The sequence below is a fragment of the Camelina sativa genome, chromosome 19 (assembly GCF_030686135.1).
Source record: "Camelina sativa cultivar CO46 ecotype springtype chromosome 19, ASM3068613v1".
NCBI lineage: Eukaryota > Viridiplantae > Streptophyta > Magnoliopsida > Brassicales > Brassicaceae > Camelina > Camelina sativa.
The window spans coordinates 5,106,210-5,129,371 of record NC_141898.1 but is presented as its reverse complement, the minus strand read 5'-3'; the positions used below and the strand labels follow the sequence as shown (position 1 = coordinate 5,129,371).

Here is a 23,162-nt window from a genome sequence, read left to right as displayed (position 1 = left end):
ACTCTCTATCTCTCTATCTCTCCTCTCATTCGTATAATACTATATTAGTACCATTACCCATCTCTCTTTCACCACCAAACCAACATCTGCAATCCTCTCTCCCTCTCTCTCTCACTCCAAGAAAACACAAGAAAAATGTCAGTCAACCATAATTACCACAACACTCTCTCGTTGCAGCAGCAGCAACATATGCACCACCAAAACGACGTCGCCGTAGCACAAAGAGAGTCTTTGTTCGAGAAATCACTCACGCCAAGCGACGTCGGGAAACTAAACCGCTTAGTCATACCAAAACAACACGCCGAGAAATACTTCCCTCTCAATAATAATGGCGGCGGAGGGGATGACGTGGCGACGACGGAGAAAGGGATGCTTCTTAGCTTCGAGGACGAGTCAGGCAAGTGCTGGAAATTCAGGTACTCATACTGGAACAGTAGCCAAAGCTACGTGTTGACCAAAGGGTGGAGCAGGTACGTCAAAGACAAACACCTCGACGCTGGAGACGTCGTATTCTTCCAGCGACACCGTTTCGATCTCCATAGACTCTTCATTGGCTGGCGGAGACGCGGCGAAGTTTCTTCTTCACCCGCCGTCTCCGTCGTGTCTCAAGAAGCTTTGGTTAATACGACGGCGTATTGGAGCGGCTTGACCACACCTTATCGTCAAGTACACGCGTCCACTACTTACCCTAATATTCACCACGAGTATTCACACTATGGTAAAATATAAACTCTTTATTTCCTGTTTTTTTTTTTTTTTTCTGCCCTTTCTTATCTATATGTCAGATTTATATTCCTTTATGCATATTTACATGACATTTAAAAAAAAAATAATATATATATATATATATATAAGTTAGTTTTTGCTTGTCTCGCTCTCACCTAGATTATTATGTTATGCATGGTATTTTAGGTTTTAAAGCATATTTACATGGTATTTTAATATTTTATAAGAACATTCATCATTTTTTCCAATAACTCATAGATTAATCTAGGTTATCAATATATAAAAAAAACCTCCTGAATTATTATAGTTTCTGTTGAGCTTTTTTGGTTTTCAAAGCAAAAAAAAAAAAAATGAGAATTTTCAAAAGGTTAGGGCAAGAACTTGGAGAGTTCGACCATTTCAATTAGCTGCTAGTGGAATATATTTCTTACAAATGCAAAGATGTGTTATCTAAAAACTATACTATATGACAATTATTATAGTTGCGTGTGTATGTATACAAAATAACAACCTGAGATAAACATTTTGTTATATAGTATTATGTCCTTTTTTTCTTCTTCTTGCAATTTAATTTTGGACCCGACAATTTCAATAATCTTCTCCAAGTTGTAACTAATCCGTTACCTGCGCGTGAGGAGAACCGTCCAATCCACTTAGACTAACGTGCTCTTTATTTCTTCCTTTTTAATGCATTTTTATTTTAAAAACCATATAACTAAAAAGACACGCACGTGTCGTGACGGTGCAAAAATTGTAGGCGCCGTCGCTGATCAGGCTCAGTCGACATCAACGGCGGTCGCAGGGAGCTCGAGGACGGTGAGGCTATTTGGCGTTAACCTAGAGTGCCATGGTGACGCTGTCGAGCCTCCAGCTCGTACCGACGCCTATAACGGCCAACACATTTACTATTACTCAACTCCTCACCCCATGGTAAATATTACTTCATTTAACTTACATTTTTGTTTTTTTTTTGGTTATTAGATTCGAATTGCTTATGTCATAGTATATGATAAAGATTGAAATGATTACATATTAATAATAAACAGATGTCGTGGCTGTTTCTCGAGACGAGACAGATGAAATTACTAGTTTTATAATAGTCCTGAAAGAGATTTGTTTTTGGCTTAACTAATGAATAATAGTATTAAAAGAGGAATCAGGGGAGAATAATACCTACACTTGACTGTAAAATCACATGGCCAATTTGTTTTTTTTGTTGTTGTTGTTGTTGATTACTTTGATTTGTCTTTGTTTTCTTTTGTCTCTGTAGGATGTATGTAGCCTTTTGTGAGAAAAAGTCTCTAGTTTAGTTTTACTATTCTTATTTTGTTTGGCACCGTCAAGTTTTTGTGATGGCCAAAAGCTTGACTAAAAAGCAAAACTGACCAAAAAACATCACAAACTTATCAGTGACATAAGTTTTGACTAAGATAACTACGTTTTGTAATGGTCGAAAACAATTTGAAATTCTTAGACTCGTATATATTTAATATATACTATTAAAGACAATATATATATTTTCACAATATCTTGATAAGAATAAAATAATAAACTTGCGTGTTGGGATTGTGAAACAGAATCTATCATTTGCTGGGGAAGCATTGGAGCAGGTAGGAGATGGACGAGGTTGATGACATCCAAAAAGAAGAAGTGACCAAAACTTTTTAGATTTTAACTTTAGATTATGGGCCCATACTTGGCCCAATTGTCATAGACAAGAAACACCCAAAACAAGGAGGAGAAATTAATATCAGCAGTTTCGTTATGTATTTACTGTTTGACTAATTTGAAAACAAAAATAAAAAGAGGATTCTTTTTTTATTCTTCTTTCTATATCTTTAGTCAGAACGGAAAAAACTATATATATATATGTAAAAAGATGTAAATTATTGGGTTTATTGTTTTTATTATTTGAAGCTTTTTCTAGCACAAAAGTCATTATTTGAGGGCAGATACCCTTAATTGGTGAGCTAGGCCTAGGCTAAACCTCAAACACATGTAGTATATATGTATCTGACGATGAAAGATGAATTTGGAACTGTTGAGATTCATGGGAGGAGATTTCATGAAGAAAAAAGTGTGGGCCTTTTTTATATATCAAATGATTAAAGAAATGAGCATAGCATGTGTGTGTAAAATTAAAATATAGGTTGTGTTACATCGCCTTTTCACTCTGGTCCAAAAGCCAAAGCCAAAGGAAAGGACCATTTTTATTCCATGTTACACTCTTCTTTTGTTGTTTCTGCGTTGCAAAGGAAGTGTAAAACGAATATGAATCATTTTTTCACAAGTATGACGACTAAAATGGGTTTAGGTCCCAATTTGTTTTCTCCTCATTTGCGTTTGTGTTTATGTTTCTGCATATGAGTAATTGAGTATTGGTGTGGTGTGGTAACACAAACGAGCAAGCATAAAGACAAAGAAACAAAGTGTAGCAATTACCTTTGACATTTGAAACATGTCCATGTAGAAAAGAGAAGATTTGATTACTTTTGACCTTGATAGTATTTACTTGTTGTTATGTTTGTACACTTTGTTTGACGAGAGAGATACCTATACACGAAGGAATTTTGTTGAAAAGGAAAAAAGCAATAAATAATAATATAGTTATCACGGACTCATACATCAGTCAAAGCCATTCCACATCTTGTGAAGGTAAAAGTCTTCACAGACTTGTATCAACTCTATTGATATGGCACTTTAGTGTTGTTACCTCAATTTCCATAAATACTCCTAAGTACAATAATTCACCAATCTTAACTTTCAAAAAAACTACTGAAATTGTAAAGCAAATTATAGCATGTGCTACTTGTGAGTGTGAGAGGTAATGGATACTCGACCATACCAGAAAAGTTCGGTCCAATTCTGTAAACTAATTATAATTATTCATTAACTTTATATGTGGGTTATACTTTATTTATTATTGGTCAAATTCAACTCAAATCTTTCACTTTCGTTGTTTATTACGACAACGAAAAAATAGAACACGATAGGTGTAGAAAATTTTAAAAAATATCTTTCATCTAGATCATATCTTTCAGTTAAGAATTATAATAATATTTTGACAAATATGATAGTCGTCTCGATCTAATAAAATGTGAAAACGAACATGGTGAGGAAACTTCTATTGTTATACGTTAATTAGTTTATGTGGGATGCATTCTATTAATATTTTTGTCTGTCACATGGATGAATTGATGATGGATCTATTAATAATTTAATTGTGAATTTATTGCCTACCGAAACATATTTATTTATACTTTTCTCTGCCAAAAAGAAGATCGCGTATTCACATTTTCACGTCTCTTTCTTTACAACAGAGAGAGAGAGAGAGATTGCATCTTATGCGGCGACATGGATCATCATCAAGAAACGAATCCTCTGAAGGAGCTTGTCTCTCTATCTTCGTCTCCTTTCTTCTCAACCTTGAAGATCAAGAAACCTGTATTTGTTGGGATCTCTCTTCTCATCAGCTTCCTAATATTCTCTGTCGTCGTCGTCGATCTTGCCGGCTTTGAGCCTTATCAATGTATTGGATTCTTGTATTCATCGAGAACCCTAACGAAGGAACGAGGAAACGAGGACGTATGCGACTATTCATACGGAAGATGGGTTCGTGGACAACGTGATGTGGACGAAACCTCTTATGGAGAAGAGTGTCGGTTTCTAGATCCTGGTTTCCGTTGTTTGAATAACGGAAGAAAAGATTTTGGTTTCCGAGAATGGCGATGGCAACCACATGGCTGCGACCTTCCACGGTAGTAACTTTACTCTTATGTAATTTTGCTTGGATCTTAAGGTATTGGTTGATTTTGGTTATGAGTAAAAAAAAAAAACAAACATCGAAGGCTTATTAGGGTTACAAGCAATTCATTGATTCACTAGAGTTTTAGAGTTATTACCATCAAACAATGCAGCTAACATCCCACTTTCATTTTAATAAGATTTTAAACCTGTCCACTTTAATTTGAGTTGGTTTTGTGGGGTTGAAACTTTAAACCTGCTTTAGTTATGAATCTTGCGCCAATCAAATTCAAAATTTTAACTTTATTTGTTAACTAACGTGACTTTGTTTACTTGTGTGACAACAATAATAGATTTAATGCAAGTGATTTTCTGGAGAGGAGTCGGAATGGGAGGATTGTGTTCGTCGGAGATTCTATCGGAAGAAACCAATGGGAGTCTCTTCTGTGTATGCTGTCACAAGCAGTGTCTAACAAATCTGAGATATATGAAGTATACGGGAACCCTATAAGCAAGCATAAAGGTTTCCTTTCAATGCGATTTCCGAAACAAAACCTAACCGTTGAATATCATAGAACACCGTTTCTGGTTGTGGTTGGTCGGCCACCTGAAAACTCACCGGTAGATGTCAAAATGACGGTTAGAGTCGATGAGTTTAACTGGCAGTCCAAAAAATGGGTCGGGTCTGATGTTCTAGTCTTCAATACAGGACATTGGTGGAACGAAGACAAGACCTTTAACGCGTAAAAACTTCTTGTGCAAATCCAACGTTCTGGTAACAAGAAAAATGTGGTTGATGAGTCTTACCGGGTTTCTTTTGTTGTTGTTGTAGGGGTTGCTATTTTCAGGAGGGAGGGAAATTGAACAAGACAATGGGAGTAATGGAGGGATTTGGGAAGTCTTTAAAGACATGGAAGTCATGGGTTTTAGAGAGACTAGATTCTGAGAGTAGTTATGTCTTCTTCAGAAGCTTCTCTCCTGTACATTACAGGTCTGTTTCAGAAACAATCAATGAGGGCGAATCAGACGAAATTCATTAGAAATTTGACCAGGTTTGAGCTTTTTGGGTGTTCACAGGAACGGGACATGGAACTTGGGTGGTTTGTGTGATGCAGAGACAGAGCCAGAGACTGATATGAAGAAAATGGAACCTGATCCTATCCACAACAATTATATTTCTCAAGTAATCCAAGAAATGAGATATGAACATAGTAAGGTTAAGTTTCTGAACATTACATATCTGACTGAGTTCAGGAAGGATGCTCATCCTTCGCGGTATCGAGAACCAGGAACTCCTGAAGATGCTCCTCAAGACTGCAGTCACTGGTGCTTACCCGGTGTGCCTGACACTTGGAATGAGATTCTCTATGCGCAGCTATTGGCAATGAGTTACCGAACAAAATGAATAGAGGTATAAAACTATATATCGCTTCCTTCTAGTCATAATGCTATTTCCTCGACTCCTTCGGTCTCAGTTTCATTTGTTTGCAGTTCCTTGATTTTCTCAAGCTGTCTCAATAAGTTCAACCTTTCGGACCCGTATGTGGATGGAATCTGAATGAAGGATATTATCAAAAGTTAAGTCAAGGAGAAGGTTTTGAATTCTGATGTATCTATGTATAGAGAAGATATGCGTACCAGGCCTGGCACATATCTCTGAATTCCAGCCAGCATGGCTGCGTGACCAACCGCTGTGACCTGTTCAGAATAGCTTACCCATTATATTAGTCCCATAGACTAGAAAATGAGAAATGTTAACACTGCAGAGGTTGTGCCACAGATTTGTACAAAGCAACTATCTAAAGATGTAGCTTGGAATATTTCAGTGAAAGTGTATAACATGATCAGAATTACAAAAAGGTGAACATAAACTTCTCTGTAAAGGTTATTTTTGACTTACAGGAAGAAGCATTAGAATTCCGATGGGAATAACTGATGCCAAGTCAGTCATGGTTCTGCGCAGGGCTTTCTTTTCTTTTCCTGTTAATTCATCACCAATTAGAGACCTCCGAAGTAGCTGTATAGCAGCTGCTGAATCGATGGCAAGAAGTTGAGTGCCTTGCCACACGTCCTGTAAATGTAAAAAAGTTAACAAAGCTGACAGAGGAAAACACTATGACCCAGTGACAGAGAAACACGCCATATAATTTTAGTCTCTAGAAGAGATATTGGTACCGTGGTGGTTTCTCTTAGCTTTTGAAGAGTTTTCTCAATCATGTTTTCCTTCTTTGGAGTCTGAACCAACTGAACATTTTCCGTTCTACTGCTTGGTTGAGGAGTATCCGCAGAGATTCTTTCCTGTAAAATATGAACAAACACTTGGAAGCTTGTACTGGTGACACAAAAGACGCAAGACCCAACATTTTAAATTACTAAAACGGAGTTGACTGGTCATTTTCTACCATGTTGAGAAGTTTAATCATGAGCGTAACAGAGCTAAGAGCACTACACAGAATTAGGTCAGTATAGCATTATTCATAATACAGGGTTTGACTTACTTAAATGATGGTAAATCCAACTGAAACGCACTGTTTAATAAATATGTCCATTCTCCTTTTGGTCAGAGCTTTTTATTGAACTCAAGAGGAAATGAGTACATCATTGAGACTAGCAATTTGATAGTTAAGAAATCTTGCAGCAGTTACTAACCTCCTCATCTACTGACTGATCAGTGCTTCTTTTGACCCGATTTTCCAGTTCTATCAGCTCGTTCCTAAGAATTTCGAATCGGCTGATCTCATTTGGTTCCGAGTCTGCGCTAAGTAAGTTTCCACTGGATTTCCCAATATATTCATCTCTCTGCATATGCAGGAAAAAAATACTTGAACCTTTATCCCTGCTAGACTGGAAATGGCTGGATTTTAAATGCAACATCTTCATATAAATAAAAACGAAATAGTAGTATACACTGACTGAATAAACACAGAGTACTACGCAAAAGAGCCATCAGAAAATTTCATCAGCAAAGCCCGTTGCCAGAATACTTGAGATAGGGTCACAAAATGGAGAGCTTACCGATAACTCAGGATCAAGCTTCTTCCTTGTAGGCCGTACAAAGAATCCCCAGAATCCACGACTCAAACTAATGCGGAGGAAAACAACAAGTACGTCATTGTGACCAGAATGGAACGAAAGAGTCGTCACACTTATATTAGCTCAAACTATCACGGTAGCTAGGTGTCAAGAGGAATAATAGTAAGCAATAGGTAGCATACCTTTTGCCTTGATCCTCAGTACTAATTGCGTTGTTTGTGTCTTTCCCTTTAAAATACCGTTTCTGTACCACGTAGGATTCCTGAGAATCATTTTTGTCACCTCCCTGAGTTCACCACATGAGGTTTTAGTTTCCCACACAGATTTAAAAACACAACATACACTTTCAAAAATATCTTTCTTATCCTATAGTGAGACTGATGCAGCACTTCGTAAAAAGGGGTACAACTGGTTTGTTTTGGCCCATATGGCATTCAGATAAATTATAATATATATACTAGCAGGATCAAAACAAAGGTGATAATGAAAAACAGAAACCTGTTGCAAGGAAGCTGCTTTGGCTCTAAAAGTTGCCTCTAGAAATTCAGCCTCTTTCTTAAGCTTCCTTATTTTTTCTAGGTCAGAGCAAGCGGCTTTTATTTGTTCCTTCCCAGACGATGATTTTGATACATACAACTCCTGTAACAGGCTTTCCAGCCTCATGAGGGCTTCATCTACACTTTCTAGGGCCTGGGGACTATGTATTGTTAGTATATAAATTGTCTTCAATATGATAACAATCTTTAACAGGAATCGGATCTAAGTAATGTACGAAGTACAACAGTCCTTTCCAATAGACTAATTCATAAAAGACGAACCTTGTCAAATGAGTTCGCCTCTCTAACAATTGATGATGCATTCCTGTCAAAAAATAGGTTTTTGTCACTTCCATCCTGCATAACACATTATCCAAATGCAGACAGTCTGCTAGATTGATAGTAACTGATGAAGGCAAATGCTCCAGAATCATGAATGTGACAAATGCAAAGTTAATGGAGGCGACCGTCAAGGATGCTTTCCCTACAATTTGTTGTACCTACGACAATGATTGTAAATATCCAAGACATATGCTTTGAGTTTTGCTTGGAAGTATGTTTCTCACAGGTACACTCTCAACTATTAGTAGAGTATATCAATCAAGCAGGAAAGAGATTTTCCAAATGCAGGCATATATGTACAGATTAGAGAGAGGGGGTTTCCGTTATCTTACTTTAATATCCCCAGTTCTTTTTTACACCGAACCAAAGTCTTGTGCCTGAACATTAAGAAAGACAGTCAGCACGATAACTACTTACTTCCTTAATTGTCCAAATATTGAGTAGACAACATGTCTAATACCCCTTGGATAAGAATTTAGCTGCCTTGACATTAGAAGGATTCTCTGGCCATTTACTATATTTAATAAAGCTCTGTAGCCAATAAGAGCAAACATCCAACAGTTCGGGAATAACTTCATAATTAGGTGGCCCTTCTGGTTTGCTGTTATGACCATGTGATTGTTTTGGAGGCTGTGTGTTAGTATTGTTTGGATAGAAAGGAATCCAGTCTAGTTCTTCGCAAACAACCTACACAATAAATTTCCATGAAAAGATATCAACATAGTCCTTAAAATTTTCTACCAATGATTTGATTAATGTCTAGTCTACCTCGACATACAGCTGGTATGAACTGATGGCTGAAAGTTGAGGATAGTACAGGACGCTACCCCCAATAAGATGCCTGAATTAAAATAGTTCATGCGTATAGGTAAGAGTGTGATAAGCAAACATCAAAGTTACAAAAGTGTTTGGGAATGTAAATAGGGTGAAACAGTGACAATACCTAACAAGGTCCTCCAAAGGATTCTCCAGGGAATCAAAACCATTTGCAGCTAAATTAGACTGTGTGCTCCTGCCTAAAGCAATGAAGAATCCAAAAATTGCTAAATCTCTCTCCAAAACCTGCAAGGCACCAACAGGTGCCAATTAACTTCAGAAGATTTATATACAAGTATACTGCCATAAATCTGACAGGATAATACAACCCAGATAAACTTGGAATCACTGTTTTTTTTACCAAAAAGGAACTCTGAAAACTAACGTCTACCAATATTTGTTTTTGCATCTACAAGCGTCACTTTATCTAGATCCTTAAATTTCTAAATTGTTTGTGCCACTGCCACTTCCTCATGTTTGGAATGGCACTTCCAAGGAAAGTACTCTAGACAAGTTATTATGCTCATATTCAAACATCAAAAAGAACTCATATGATCACTGCACAGAAAGCCTGAAGCTTCTTAAATGTGTCCTCTAGACGTTTCTAATCCTTACCTCTATACATTCGGATGTTGTTAACTTTGACCATATTTTCTCTCGATCTATAGCCCGCTGCAGTTGTTTCTGTATAAGATCGACCCAGAAAACAACTTCATCTGTAGCAATGTCACCATTTACTCTGGACCCTGCTGCGCGAGGACCAAAGTGAGTAAGAAATTCTCTTTGTAGGCCTATGCTTTTGATTGAATGATACGCTTGGGGAAGTGGAACGAAGTCTACAAGTTTTTCCATCAATCTTCCAGTTGTATCTGGAATCACAGAGAAGAAGGGCGGGCAGGAAAATTTTGCCGGGCCAACTTTCGTTATGGCTGCAATGCAATTGAGCACAAGCATGAGAAGTGACACCTCAACCTCATTACTAGCAGCTGTGGACTTCCCTTTCGCATAGCTGGAATGAAACATAAAGAACTGTTACTTCATCAAAACCTCACAGTCAAACTAGTGTTTTACAGTACTTATAAGGTGAGATTCGAACGCTTTAAACCAAAAAAGGACATTTGAAAGAGAAAACATACACAGAAGTGGCAGCAACAAATCTTTGGTCTCCCTCTATATAATTCACAAAAGATGTCACAGTGGCAGGAATTTGCTCGGACCAAAACGATTCATAGGCTTTAGGATGTTTCGAAGATAGATTTTCTCGCATCATATTCTCAAGGGGAGCAGCTTGGCGTGATAAGCTGTTTAATGCCAAAAATTTCACAAAATCAAAAATATAGAATAAAACTCAAAGGCAGGGTTATAGCACGACCAGTTCCAGAAAGATATCTAACATTGATGAAAGAAGATTCCTCAGAAGAATATGCGGGAAATGTACCACAAAGTAACACAACTGGAAATCTCAAACAATCTTTGCAAAGGCTAGAATTTTTGTGTTCACTAGTTAACATAGCCATCCTGAGATTCATTAGGAATAGCTTAGCCAACTTAGACATTGCATGAATAAATTAACTACATCAGATAACTATCTATCAGTTAAGTAAAAGAAATCTAACATCTTGGGAAGGAAGTAGCAGGCATAAACTTTTATGACGAGAAAACGTATAAACAATTTGTGCTCATTCAATAGTTAACTTGTGAAGTAGTACCTCCTTTGAACAAAGACATTAATATCCTCGTCTCTGTAATTTCCTCTAGAAGAAATCTCATTTACTGCTTGTAGTAAGGAGTACAGAGAAGCCTGTGAAACAAGAATCCAAGTTCAGAATCGAGAATATGGAGACTAAAGACATCGACACGAAAACACTTTGTTTACAAGCCTAAAGATGATTGAAACTAAAAAGACAAGTACAGACCTGATAGGAAAGGGTCTTGACCCATGCGTTTTTGTCAGCACCAAGCCAAGTCACAGAAAACCATGAAAACCTAGACGGAGAAATCTTTTCTATAACAGCCAACTCAAGAGTTCTGGCAGCATCGTGCAAAGACTGAATGAGTCCATCACAGCTGTTTTCATATTCTACTGATCCGGTGAAACTGGTCTTCACCTCCACAGAATCACTGCCAGATCTTGGCTTCGGACTTCCATTAATAGCCACTCCATCTTTTCCAAATAACCATATCTTACAAACAAATGACTCCTACTACTACTAGGATTGCTCCAACAATTTGACAAGTACTCCAAGTGTAAGGTCTTTTTACAGGATATGAAAGTTACAATAGACATCCTCCGCTGACATTGATTTGAAGAGCTACAGATAAAGGAGATTCAGTATTAAGCACTGGTGAAGATGAAAACCCCCAAATTAAATTCCGACTAATAAATAAATCGCAAAAGGATCACAAAATCGAAGGTTACCTTGAGGATACAAGACCAGGTCTCTGTAGTCTAACTGCCATCTAACATCAATATTTTAATCACGATTTTGGTTTTGTGAAGAAGATGATGATTGACGAGAATGAAGAAGACGAAGTAGAAGAAGAAAAAAAGGTGACGTGGCACCAGGAAGGCTCGTTTTATCCTTAAACCCAGAAAAACAAAAAGAAACAGTATATACCCAAAGATACTTCCGTGAAGGTCCAATTATATAACGCCACGTATGGTCTTTTCTTACTACTCACCGTAGCATTAACAATAGACGACGGCGACAGACAAACAAAGAAGCTGAAATGTAAGAAAAAGAGGAGAGGAGAGTTAGAAGAATCAATCACAGTTTCATCAACAATGGCGGATCATCATCATCAACAACATCGACCGAATCGTCTATCAGTACCAACACCAACAATGGGAAGAACTTATCCTTCTTTCCCTTACACTCCAACTCCAACACCTTCAAAAGCCCGTCTCTCTTCTTCCTCCTTCAGCTCCAGATCGATCCATAGCAGCAACAACAATACAAGATCATCACTTTCGTTTCTCTTTCTCATCCTCTTCTCTCTTAGATCTCTCTACTCTCTCTTACCTTTCCTTCGTTCTTCTCCTTCTTTCTCTCTTTTCCCTTTCTCCTTCCTCGTCTCTCTTCTCTCTTTCCTTTTCTCTCTTTCTTTCTCTTTCTTCTCTCCTTCTCCTTCTTCTAAGAAAGACCCTTTCTTTCTCCGCCATCAAAATCGTTCCTTTCTCTCGATTTCATCTCTTTCTTCCTCTCAATTCAAACTCTTACTCGCTAAATCGTTTCTTCTTGCTTTCGTCTTCCTTCTTCGTTTCCAAGCTCTTCGTTACTGTAGTGCTGCTGCTATGATCTTAGCTGAACTCTCCGGTACTGTCTCAGCTAGAGCTTTATCCTCTGATAATGGTGGGATTGGAGCTCGATCATCCAAGGTTCGTGGGTTTTGCGTTTTGTTTGCGGGCTTGTTGTTGTTATCAATCAGCTGGGATCGTGTTGATTGCTTCCCGTTTTCATCGTCTGTTCAAAGTTGGGGTTTTTGGATTTACCCTAAAGAGAATTGCTTGAGGATTTGGCCTTTGTTGCTTCCCTTTCTATCTGGGTTCTTGGCTTGTTATGAGAAAGTTTCAACGAATTGGGTTGAGATCAAACAACTAGATCAGAAACGAGTTCGATTACTGTCTCTGTTTCTAACCACTCTCTTGTTGTTCCCACTTGCTATTTGGAGTTTTTTCTTCTCTGCTAGTGGTGATGATGGTGTCTCTATTGGGAATTTAGGTTGGCCTTTAGCTAATACTGTTGTATTTGGAGTGTTGTTGAGTGAGAATTATAATGATGATAAATTTTCGAGCTCTAAGAAGAAGGATTCAGAAAGAGAGTTTCTTGTTACGTTTCTATGCACTATTGTGTTGGAGCTTTTCTATTTTCCTGAGCTATCTCTTTGGGGATTGTTGTTGTGTGGTTTGTTGCTTTATGTTGCTGTTAGAGAGTTGGACTCTGTGAATCCAGAGTACGAAGAGATTGGGATGGAATCACCTGAGTCTTTTTCCACTACGTTTATGAAGCCTATACGTCACATTTTGAGCGAGAAGAAATCGAGGAAGATTGCGTTGTTTCTTTTGATCAATACGGCGTATATGGTTGTTGAGTTTGTGGCTGGGTTTATGAGTAACAGTCTTGGATTGATCTCAGACGCTTGTCATATGTTGTTTGATTGTGCTGCTTTGGCTATTGGGCTGTATGCATCTTATATCTCCCGTCTTCCTGCAAACCATCAGTACAACTATGGCCGAGGTAGATTTGAAGTGCTTTCTGGTTATGTTAACGCGGTTTTCCTTGTTCTTGTTGGGGCTTTGATTGTGCTCGAGTCGATTGAGAGAATCTTGGATCCTCAGGAGATTTCTACAAATAGTCTTTTGGTTGTTTCAGTTGGAGGGCTTCTCGTGAATGTTGTCGGGTTGATCTTTTTCCACGAGGAACATCATCATGCTCATGGTGGATCTGGTTGCGCACATTCTCACTCACACCAATCCCATAGCCATAAACATGAGGAGCATCATGAGCACGACCATCATTCTCAGCATTCCCATAGCCATAAACATGAGGAGCATCATGAGCACGGCCATCAACGTCAGCATTCTCATAGCCATAAACATGAAGAACATCATGAACATGTCCATCATCAGCATTCTGATAGCCATAAACTTGAGGAACATCATGAGCGTGACCATCATCATCATTCCCCTAGCCATAAACACGAGGAGTGCAACCACAGTCACGACCATGAGCATCATGCTGATCACAAACATGGGAAAGGCGAAAAGACGGAGCATCGCCACATTGACCACAACATGGAAGGAATCTTTCTTCATGTTTTGGCAGACACAATGGGGAGTGTTGGAGTTGTGATATCGACACTCTTGATCAAGTACAAGGGCTGGTTAGTTGCTGATCCAGCCAGTTCTATCTTCATTTCCATCCTCATCATCGCTTCCGTCATTCCATTGCTCCGAAACTCTGCAGAGATTCTACTGCAAAGAGTCCCTAGAGCTCACAGGCATAACCTGAAAGAAGCTATGAGGAACATACTTAAGACTAAAGGTGTTTGCAATATTCAGAGGCTGCATGTATGGAGTTTCACGAACGCAGAAGTCGTAGCTACTCTCCATCTCCTTGTATCAGCGGATTCAGACAGGACAAATACTAAATTACAAGTCTCACGTTTGTTAGAAGATGCAGGAGTAAACGATTTGACGCTACAGGTGGAATCTGTTAGTTCATAGCAATTGACACTGGAGACACGAATTAATCGTGCTTTCTGCTGCTGGTGTGTCTAGTTCTACTTTGTGTTATAGGCCTTTTTATCTTAGAAACTGATATATATATATATATTTCAATTTTGTGTTAAAGAAAAAACAAGCACACTTTCATTTTTCCTTTTAGAAAGATTAATACAACACGAGGCATGATGAGTAATTTACACAAATGATTTCAATTTTACAATAATGATGAACAGACATGTACTTTATGTAGGTTTTTGATTAGTGTCTTTTCAGAGCGACGCCGGAGATGACAACGAGGATGATGAAGAAGACTACGGAGACAAAGGCGGAGACAACAGCTCCGCTGGATTTCTGACAGAAGTCTCCAAACTGTTGACAAATGGGGAGCCAGTTCGTGTTCTGATTTCCACTGTGTGCTAGATACGATATTGCTGCCGCAGATGAGGCAGCCGCCATGTTCAACGCCAGAACCCCCTGTTCCCAACACGATTTATTATTATTTTACATTTTTACTTAATACCAAAGTTTTAGTAAAACTATCACTTAAGAAAGAAACGTAATGTAATTTGAAGAGTTTTGAGTATATTACAGTGTCAAGAACAAGCAAGAGGAGTCTTGGGGCAGTAGCAAGAGGGCGAAGAATTGTAACGACGGATATTGGAAGAGACAGAACGAGATATCCTCCTACTAAGGCCATGGCAATCACAAAGAACCTGAAGTAAAATTATGACCTAATTAGATTACTTGTTTCACAAGAAATGGAAAGAATCTATATGATTGATCAAACATTTATAAATCGTACTGGAAAGTTGGTAGGTCGTCGTAACTAGCTTCGAACTGTAAGAATTGTGTGAAGAATGGAAGAGTCTCGTCACTTGTTCCCATAGTTGCAGCAGCGGCTAAAGCTGCAACAATGGCGGCTAAACGGAGGAGGAAGTCGAAGATGGCAAGACCTCTCTTGTATCCACCTGAGCCAGTAGCAGTGTGGTCTCTAGCAACACCGATTAGAGGAGCTTTGCCTTTCATGGCTGAGCTGGATTCTGCAGGGACATCGATGATAGTAGCTTCATGCTTCATATCTCTTAATTTGTTTCTTGCTACTTAATCTTGTGTTGCTTTGAAAGTGGAATATCAGTAAAAGTTCGATGCTTTGGTGGTGAATGAGCAAAAGGGATTAGGCATTGGGTTTTATAAGGTTTTCAGGGCTTTGGTGGAATCAATGGAGCAGTAGGAAATGGGGAATTGAAGAGTAGTTGCTTGCCTTTTTACTCTCTCCACATTAATTAATTAAAGAGATGGAGTTGGCAACATAATACAACTTGTATTATACAAGTCAAAAGTCTCTAGATTTAACTAAAATATTAGTGTTTTCATAATTGAAAAGTCTTTCACTGGGTCTTCACATCCTTCATTTTCCTTAACCAATAGAGAATATGCCAACTTTGTTCTGATTTTCATGGGATTAAGCTTGAGCAATATTTAAATTGCTATATAATGATATAGTTTGGACACTGAAAAGCTTTGGCTATAACTATATTTACTATCATATGATTCAAAATCCAGCACATGAAAACAAGCATCCTAAAAAGCCTTAAAACCCCCTAACTAATACACAACAACTTGATCTCTCAAATGAGAAGAAAAACTCCAAATTCACTTCCACCTAATGACTTCCCAAGAATCATGTAAAGCTAAACTAAGAGTGGTAAGAGACAGAACAAAAAAAAAGGGTGATTTTACTGTTCTTTTTACTACACAAGCAGTAATCTAAAGTCTAGTTCCTATAGTCTTGGAAGTAAAAAGCAGGAAGAGCTCATGGACTCTTTCCTTTCACACCTTTTCCCAGACGGGTCATGAATCTGCAAAGACATTGATTGACCTTTCTTAATTTTCCGGCATTTTGCAGCAGCTTGAGTTGCCGGGTATCTAACTCCGGTATCTAACTAGTGGAATCCAATCTCTTTGAGAGCTGCGGGGATTGGGTTGGTAAAGAGGAAGGTACAGGAGCAGAACCATTGGCCTTGAGAGAAGGAGTGGCTTCTCCAGTAACGCTGAGTCTTGATGCTCCCAAGTCATTTGAGATTAAGGGATCATCTTGGACCTCTTTTTGCAGCATTTCCATTCGCCTTAACGATGGCACTTCACCTTTGCAGTACTTTCTCCACATATTCCGGTATGCGGATTCAAGAGCAACAGCAAAGGAAGGTCCATTACAAACAGGAGATCCAGCCATTAGATCCCGGAGACTCATTCTCAATTTAGCAAGAGCTGTGACATCAGAGGCTAGATCAACAGATAACTGAACATACTCGTCCTCGTTTTTAGCAACCAGGTGTCCCAATCCTGATTCAAGAAATGGTTGCATTAGCTAAAAGATGTCCCGAGTATAACCAAATTTGGCAAAAGAACCAAACTTTGCTGAGTGCTTACCAACTTTAGTGAGAAGACTGACACCAACATTATGCGCATGTACTGAACCAGCCATTGTAACACATGGAACTCCCATGTAGAGAGATTCACAGGTAGTGGTAGTACCAGCATAAGGGAATGTATCCAAACTGCATTTAATGTAAATTGAATATGTGAATCTATTCGCCGCAGTGTTTTACAGAGAACGATGTGTCAAATCTTACCTAATATCCATTAAGGAATAAGCTTGCATATGGTCGTGGTTGAAAAGAATCAACGGCAAGAGATCAACACGCTTTGATTCTAACCCAAGCTGCTCCAGCGTCGTGAGAAACCTCTGCCTAATACTATCGCAGCAGAAAGGTTTGCATTTTACCACTAAGCGAGAATTAGGAACTGCACACAGTATCCTAGCCCACACTTGCAGCACCTTAGGAGTGATCTGATTTGCACAAACACAGAAATTAGCCTATCAAAACATAAACGAGATACGAAAGGGGATAGGTGTGAATGGTCCAAGGGCAAAAACTATCTAACCTTTGCGAGATTGTTGAAACTACCAAACGTGACAAAGCCATTGGAAAGTGCGGGTGTTGGACAAACAGGACCAGCCTCTGGGGAAGGTGTATAACAAAGAAAACACTCTGGAAGCCTAACCAACTCCTCCACCTGCCTGCAACCAAGTCCACAAAATAAATCAAAAGTACTAAGGTTTTATCTTTGGATCACTCCCAAAACCCGAAAATTTCATCATGAACCAGTACATACTTTTGTTTGGTATCTAATGGATCAGCCAACGGATCCGTAATTCTGTAATCAACAGTGGGCAAGCCCGTAGTATTTGGATAGCCAATCCAAGTAACCTGGTATATTAGACAATAAAGTAAACTTGAAATGGGAAGTTAAAACGAAAATTCAAAAAAACAACATGAGATAGATTTATCTATTCTCTCACCTGAACAGGTGCTGGCCTGCAGGCCATTGTTCCCAACTTGTTGTTTGCCGTATGACCAGTGAGTTCTACCAAAATGTCAATCTTGTCTTCTCTGACCATACTTGCTATCTTTTTCTCATCTATCCCGTATATATCCTTCCAAACTCCACCTTTCTTTAACATTTTATCCCTAAACCTGTATGTTTTTGCATCTGCCTGCAAAACCGTGAGAGATCAAGGATTGCTTAAAGGGGAAAATGCCACGAGAAAACAGAAAATGTATTGCTTTGAGGGAAAATGTATTTTATAAAGGTAAGAATCCTACCTTAACTACCGCTGAATAAACCACCACTTTGTACTTTGTATAATCATGATGCGTAAGGGGAGCTTCAATGAAATAAGATACTGAATGAGTGAAGAAATCTGGTGAGATATATCCAATGGTGATAGGTCGCTCTGGATCTTTCAGATTGTCCCATGAAGTGTATTGAGGGTGTAATCTTGTGAAGCGCCAACCCCAGTCTCTGTGGTCATAAGAGTTTTTCACTGTAAGGCCCACAAAAGCGTATAATACAAATCTACATTATTAATGATATATGTGCATACCTATGAGCCTCAAATAGTTTGTCATCTAGACCTTCATTTATGTAGTTCATGGCAAGTAATCGGTTCTACATAAGAGACAGGCAGGTTTTAAACACATATCTTTCAACCTTATATCAAGAAGAGCATGCTAAAGTATAAATACCTGGCCAGCATTGCGGGAATCTGGATCTATCTTAAGGCATTCCTCATAAGCATCAATAGCCATAGTTATATTTCCAGCATCTCTGTAAAGAACACCTACATTTGAATCGCACCATGAAAATGGTTATAACAGACACTAAACGACTCTTAGCGCCAGGGAGGTAGGAAAAAGAAAGGACACGAACATAAAATCTAAACCTAGAAGGAATAAAATTTCCAAGCATTGGTTACACACAAGGAAGCTCAAAAAGAACAGAAGAGTAGATAACAAACCTAAGTTGTTAAAAGCTTCTGCATACGTCGGATTTGCAAGGATGGCCTTCTCGATCATGCTGGCAGCAGCATCCATTTTCCCCTGTAATATCAGAGGAATCAACATTCGATCGATACTGGAGATTCAATTAAGAAAACTGTAAGCCACCCTTAATCTATATCATACCTGGACTGTGTAGACGACACCAAGGTTATTAAGCGACTGCGCGAAATTGGGTTTGATTGATAGAGCCGTCTACATAGGTTGGGAGATATTATTACTAGCCATCGAACACAATGAAATTCTCATGAATTGCTGCAGATATCTGCAAAAATAATACCTGATAACACTCTACAGCTTTATCAAGGTTGTCACGGTCTTTGTAAAGCACTCCCAAATTGTTGCAAGCCTCAGCACAATGTGGATTGAAGTGGAAAGCAAGCTCATAGAAGACAATTGCCTGCACATTAAGAATGCAATCATGACACAGATATATTTCATTCTTTGGCTGCATTTCTCATTCTAATATATATGGATCTACATTCTCAGCCCATGTCCTGTAGTTTTAAATTTATTACAAGAACTACAAGAACATGGGGAGAGGATCGAAGTATAGGTAGTTAAACTTATCAAGATAAAGATCATTTATCACGCAAGTACTGTGGCGAAGAAAAGATAAACACGCAAATAACAAACACACAATTACTGACTAACAGAAATGAGTAAAACACAAACTACATACCATGTCGAACTTCAGCATTTCACCATAAGCCACCCCAAGATTATACATAGCATCTGCATAGTGCCAGTTATAATAGAGAGCCTTCTTGTAATATGCCACTCCTTGGGTCACATCGCCTTCAAGTTTAACCTGAAATATCATTGACAAGTCAGATATACTCGCAGCTCCACAGCTTCTCACCAATGGTAAAAGATGGATTAAGACACTGTAAACTGCAGACCAAAAATTTGAAGTGAAAATCTGTACTAGAGAACAGAAACACATTCCAATGCCATTCCCGTGACTTAAGTAAAAAGCACATACAGCACAAAAGCCAGCTAAACAAAACGAAGCTTATAATGAATTTTCCAGAAGGCGCCCCTTACAAAAAGTTATCCTTAAGTTACCAAAATTATGATAAAAGCGACTCTTACCTTTGTTCCTAAATCTGTAAGAGCTATGGCCATGTTGTTCTTCGCAATCTCAAAGTTTGGAGACACAGCTAGACATCTAAAGGAAGAAGAAGAAGAAGAAAAAATATCAGTGCCACACTTATACCATCAACTAAGTTAGCAAGCAACCAAATAACAGATATACTACCTCTCATAACAAGTGATTGCCATCTCCAAGTCACCACGGTTCTTATAGATGACACCCATGTTACAATATGCTTCAGCATACATAGGCCTCTCAAGTGCAGCCTTCTCGTAGCAGCTCAAGGCATTGTCATATTGCATCATTTCGGAGTATACAACACCTAAGTTGTAATATGCAGGCTGCATAACGAGATTACAGCGTAATCAACTAGAGAATCAGTTAAATGGCACCAACAGTGTGAAATGGTAGAGGATCAGAAAATTTACAGCATAGTGCGGGTCAATCTTAAGAGCTTCGTAATACTTTTGAATTCCCTCCTGGGTGTTCCCAGCCAGCTTCAGGCTAGTTCCAAGGTCGGTCAAAACAATTGCTAAACACTCTGCTGCTGGCTTGTATGACGCATCTGCCATCAGAGCTTTCTGGTAGGACTGTGCAAAATATGATGAAAAATAATAGTTAGAAATTGATTTACCTAGAAAAAGAAAACTAATGCATATCACCGAGTTAACAAGTTTGTACAGCCTAACTAATGCAGCACACTCTAATGCAAATCACTACAGATAGAAGGTAATGTAATGTCACACCTCAGCAGCTTCTACGAGGCGCCCTTCTTCTTTATGAAGAATACCACAGTGGGTGAGGGCACAAGCATTATGCGGATCCAACCTGATAGCTTCAGAAAAACAATCGAAAGCTAGATTCCCTTTGTTTTGCGTCTGCAAGCATATCCCTTTCCCAATGTGAGCTTCAACATTCTTGCAATCTTTCTCCAGCATAGTCTCATAGAGAGCAAGCGCATCAGCAAACTTGTTTCTTGCCCGAAGAATATTGGCATAAGAAAGTGTGTCGTTCCCTTGAATGGCCTTTTGTGATGGAGACAAAACACCTGTGCTAGGAGATGACCGAGGTCCATTGGAGAAACCGTTCTCTACCACTGGTGACCTCTCTTTCTCAGTATTATCTTCCAACCCAACCATCTTTGCACCTTAAAACTTGAGTACCTTCAAGGAAACAAACACAGCACAGAATCAATAACAAGTGAGAAAAGATTAAGCCTTGCACTGCTGAAAAATGTATGAAGCTAAAGAATTGATCTTTTAACAGTATTAACTCTAAATCATCACATTCAATTCGATAAAACCCTAAGATCAAACAAGTGGAGAAATGTGCAAAAAGATCACACCTTTGGGATATAAAACCTAGGAATTAAACCAAAAGAAACGATTAAGAAGAGAATGCATCTGAACAAGAGAGTAAAAGAAAACAACCAAGTTGCGATAATTAGGGTTTAACGATAACTAACCGCAAAGCCTGAACGAAAGAGGAACCTGACTCTGAAGTAACGACGAAGCTCTGAAGCCGCTAAAGACGACGAAATCGAGTGGGCTAGAGAAGAATGATAGCTGTGAGTAGAGAAGACATAGGAGAAGAAGCTGATCCCCCGCCCTCGCTCCTCGAGGAAGCGTTGATCAGTAGCAAGCAAGCAAGTTAGGGATTTTATAAAACCTCAGAGAAGCCGAAGCGGTGGAGTCGTTGCTTGGCCGTGAATGGAGGGAGCGGAGGCGGAGAAGGCGACAGGTTAGACTCTATTATAAGCTCGGGGACAAAGCGCGAAGAGGTACGAGGTCGGTCCGAGCCAGTGGACAGAGGCAACGACTCAGATTAGCTCTCTCTCCTGGCTTGTCTCTTCTTTTTTTTCACGGCTGGATGATTGTTTCCTTCTTTTTTTTTTTAATACAATATGACAAAATAGACAATATAGTAATAATTATTTTGCCAAAGAAAAAAGGAAAAAATAAGGAAATCAGTCATGTAATAAGGAAAAATAATTAACCCCATATATGAAAATAAAATAAATGAATGTATATTTCATAGATTTAATAATGAGAATCTATGTCCAACTATTTAGGAGATTTTTTATTTTTCATGGACTAGATTTATATGAATCAATCTCTATATGTGTCAAAAAAAAAAAAATAATAATAATAAAATAATACTTCTCTAGTTCTCTTGCAGTCAGATTGACGATGGAGATATGGAATTATTGACATCTCTATAATTTGCTCAATTAGTCACATGTAGAACAAACAAGTTGACTTCGGAAAACAAATTGGTAAAAAATAAAAAGATAATTTTGACCTCAAGAAGAAAAAGTAAACAGTTTTTGTGGTAATCAAACCTGAACCGCTGATGGTAAGAATAATATTTTCTTTTGTAAAAAACAGTTATAACTAGGTTATCCACGCTTATATAAATTTGAGTAAATTTTGCAAGTTAATATGTTTACTATAGTCAAAATAATATTTAATACTTAATAGTAGAGGTCCATAGTTGGTAGGATTTGATTTCAACTCACAGATTGATATGGTATAAGATAAATTTTATAAGTAAATTGAGTGTCTACATAATGTATCAATCATCAGTAAAATATCCAAAGGCATTTTAACCATTTTGTTCAATTTTGGACAAGCAAAATCTCCTTATTTAAAGTAATTACGATTAAACGTCCAAATTGTCAAAAAAAAAACCACTCTCGTGTGCAGAGACAAGTGGGCAACAGAGCAAAGAAGTATCACAAGTGGGGTGTTGAATAGTTAGGAACATGTCGGCCTCCTCCATGTCTCAAACTCTCTCAACTAGTTGTTGCAATTATGTCATCTCATCTTGTAAAGTAATTGGACTATGCTATTTTCTTTTCATTGTCAAATTAATGGACTATGCTATTACTTACAGCTTACTCAGAAAGACTTACTCCAAAACGGAAGAGCCACTTTTAAATAAACACCTTACTTATTGGGAGCAAAACTCAAATAACGCACCTTGCTTAACGAAGAATAAGGTAACAGTACACCTTCTCTTATTATTAAACTAAGGTTAATAATTTGGGGTTTAACATTGCAGAAAAGTATGTAAAGTTAAATCACAATGGCATCATTATGAAAACTTTTGAATCATCCACCAGACATGAACGCACTAAGCAAATGATAACATGACGTTTGAGTCCCAAAAAGTTATTTAGTGGATTTACATACCCTAACTAATTTTATGGTAACGAATCAACTCGACTAATTGTTGTT

The 23,162-nt window shown here is 38.3% G+C and overlaps 6 protein-coding genes across 17 annotated transcripts; 3 read left to right on the top strand and 3 right to left on the bottom strand.

The window, feature by feature from the left end:
* The first annotated feature begins 135 nt into the window (after positions 1-135).
* LOC104764914 (B3 domain-containing protein At3g11580) lies at positions 136-2,547 on the top strand. Of its 2 annotated transcripts, none has more exons than XR_015591430.1 (3): positions 136-718; positions 1,450-1,656; positions 2,304-2,457. XR_015591430.1 is itself a non-coding variant. In XM_010488523.3 (3 exons), exons 1-3 carry the CDS (start codon positions 136-138, stop codon positions 2,355-2,357), a joined length of 810 nt encoding a protein of 269 aa, XP_010486825.1. In that variant the 3' UTR covers positions 2,358-2,547. The 2 variants fall into 2 exon arrangements, 1 of the variants encoding a protein (XP_010486825.1); XM_010488523.3 differs by having other exon boundaries at positions 1,484-1,656; positions 2,304-2,547.
* Positions 1,526-6,329, top strand: LOC104764909 (protein trichome birefringence-like 8). Of its 2 annotated transcripts, XM_010488517.2 has the most exons (6): positions 1,526-1,656; positions 4,047-4,484; positions 4,824-5,213; positions 5,303-5,461; positions 5,548-5,881; positions 5,962-6,329. In XM_010488517.2, exons 2-5 carry the CDS (start codon positions 4,081-4,083, stop codon positions 5,873-5,875), a joined length of 1,281 nt encoding a protein of 426 aa, XP_010486819.2. In that variant the 5' UTR covers positions 1,526-1,656; positions 4,047-4,080; the 3' UTR covers positions 5,876-5,881; positions 5,962-6,329. The 2 variants fall into 2 exon arrangements, with proteins under 2 accessions (XP_010486819.2, XP_087358864.1); XM_087502738.1 differs by having other exon boundaries at positions 5,548-6,329.
* On the bottom strand, positions 5,572-12,814 carry LOC104764910 (uncharacterized). Of its 8 annotated transcripts, XM_087502736.1 has the most exons (20): positions 11,617-11,782; positions 11,114-11,509; positions 10,907-10,998; positions 10,592-10,715; positions 10,334-10,498; positions 9,813-10,206; positions 9,325-9,443; positions 9,150-9,222; positions 8,842-9,068; positions 8,714-8,758; positions 8,322-8,364; positions 8,002-8,193; positions 7,686-7,789; positions 7,486-7,552; positions 7,120-7,269; positions 6,646-6,768; positions 6,371-6,541; positions 6,109-6,168; positions 5,707-6,024; positions 5,602-5,627 (listed from the first exon to the last, which is right to left on the bottom strand). In XM_087502736.1, exons 5-19 carry the CDS (start codon positions 10,465-10,467, stop codon positions 5,911-5,913), a joined length of 2,016 nt encoding a protein of 671 aa, XP_087358862.1. In that variant the 5' UTR covers positions 10,468-10,498; positions 10,592-10,715; positions 10,907-10,998; positions 11,114-11,509; positions 11,617-11,782; the 3' UTR covers positions 5,602-5,627; positions 5,707-5,910. The 8 variants fall into 8 exon arrangements, with proteins under 8 accessions (XP_087358860.1, XP_087358857.1, XP_087358862.1 ...); XM_087502734.1 differs by lacking the exon at positions 10,592-10,715 and having other exon boundaries at positions 5,572-5,621; XM_087502731.1 differs by lacking the exon at positions 10,592-10,715 and having other exon boundaries at positions 5,572-5,621; positions 7,120-7,314; positions 11,617-11,777.
* Positions 11,925-15,027, top strand: LOC104764911 (uncharacterized). 2 transcript variants are annotated; one of them, XM_010488521.3, is made up of 2 exons: positions 11,925-14,468; positions 14,698-15,027. In XM_010488521.3, the coding sequence occupies exon 1, from the start codon at positions 11,983-11,985 to the stop codon at positions 14,422-14,424; it is 2,442 nt and encodes an 813-aa protein (XP_010486823.2). In that variant the 5' UTR covers positions 11,925-11,982; the 3' UTR covers positions 14,425-14,468; positions 14,698-15,027. The 2 variants fall into 2 exon arrangements, with proteins under 2 accessions (XP_010486823.2, XP_010486822.2); XM_010488520.2 differs by having other exon boundaries at positions 11,961-14,468; positions 14,675-15,027.
* Positions 14,500-15,602, bottom strand: LOC104764913 (casparian strip membrane protein 2). Its single transcript, XM_010488522.3, has 3 exons — positions 15,227-15,602; positions 15,014-15,137; positions 14,500-14,898 (listed from the first exon to the last, which is right to left on the bottom strand). The coding sequence occupies exons 1-3, from the start codon at positions 15,499-15,501 to the stop codon at positions 14,683-14,685; spliced, it is 615 nt and encodes a 204-aa protein (XP_010486824.1). The 5' UTR covers positions 15,502-15,602; the 3' UTR covers positions 14,500-14,682.
* A 342-nt stretch (positions 15,603-15,944) lies between these two features.
* Positions 15,945-22,111, bottom strand: LOC104764908 (putative UDP-N-acetylglucosamine--peptide N-acetylglucosaminyltransferase SPINDLY). 2 transcript variants are annotated; one of them, XM_010488515.3, is made up of 18 exons: positions 21,389-22,111; positions 20,670-21,086; positions 20,352-20,513; positions 20,089-20,264; positions 19,923-19,998; positions 19,510-19,638; positions 19,108-19,227; positions 18,954-19,022; positions 18,788-18,869; positions 18,516-18,610; positions 18,374-18,438; positions 18,093-18,291; positions 17,789-17,983; positions 17,602-17,696; positions 17,371-17,506; positions 17,058-17,275; positions 16,855-16,982; positions 15,945-16,767 (listed from the first exon to the last, which is right to left on the bottom strand). In XM_010488515.3, exons 2-18 carry the CDS (start codon positions 21,060-21,062, stop codon positions 16,364-16,366), a joined length of 2,742 nt encoding a protein of 913 aa, XP_010486817.2. In that variant the 5' UTR covers positions 21,063-21,086; positions 21,389-22,111; the 3' UTR covers positions 15,945-16,363. The 2 variants fall into 2 exon arrangements, with proteins under 2 accessions (XP_010486817.2, XP_019097067.2); XM_019241522.2 differs by having other exon boundaries at positions 21,414-21,823.
* Between the last annotated feature and the right edge of the window lie 1,051 nt (positions 22,112-23,162).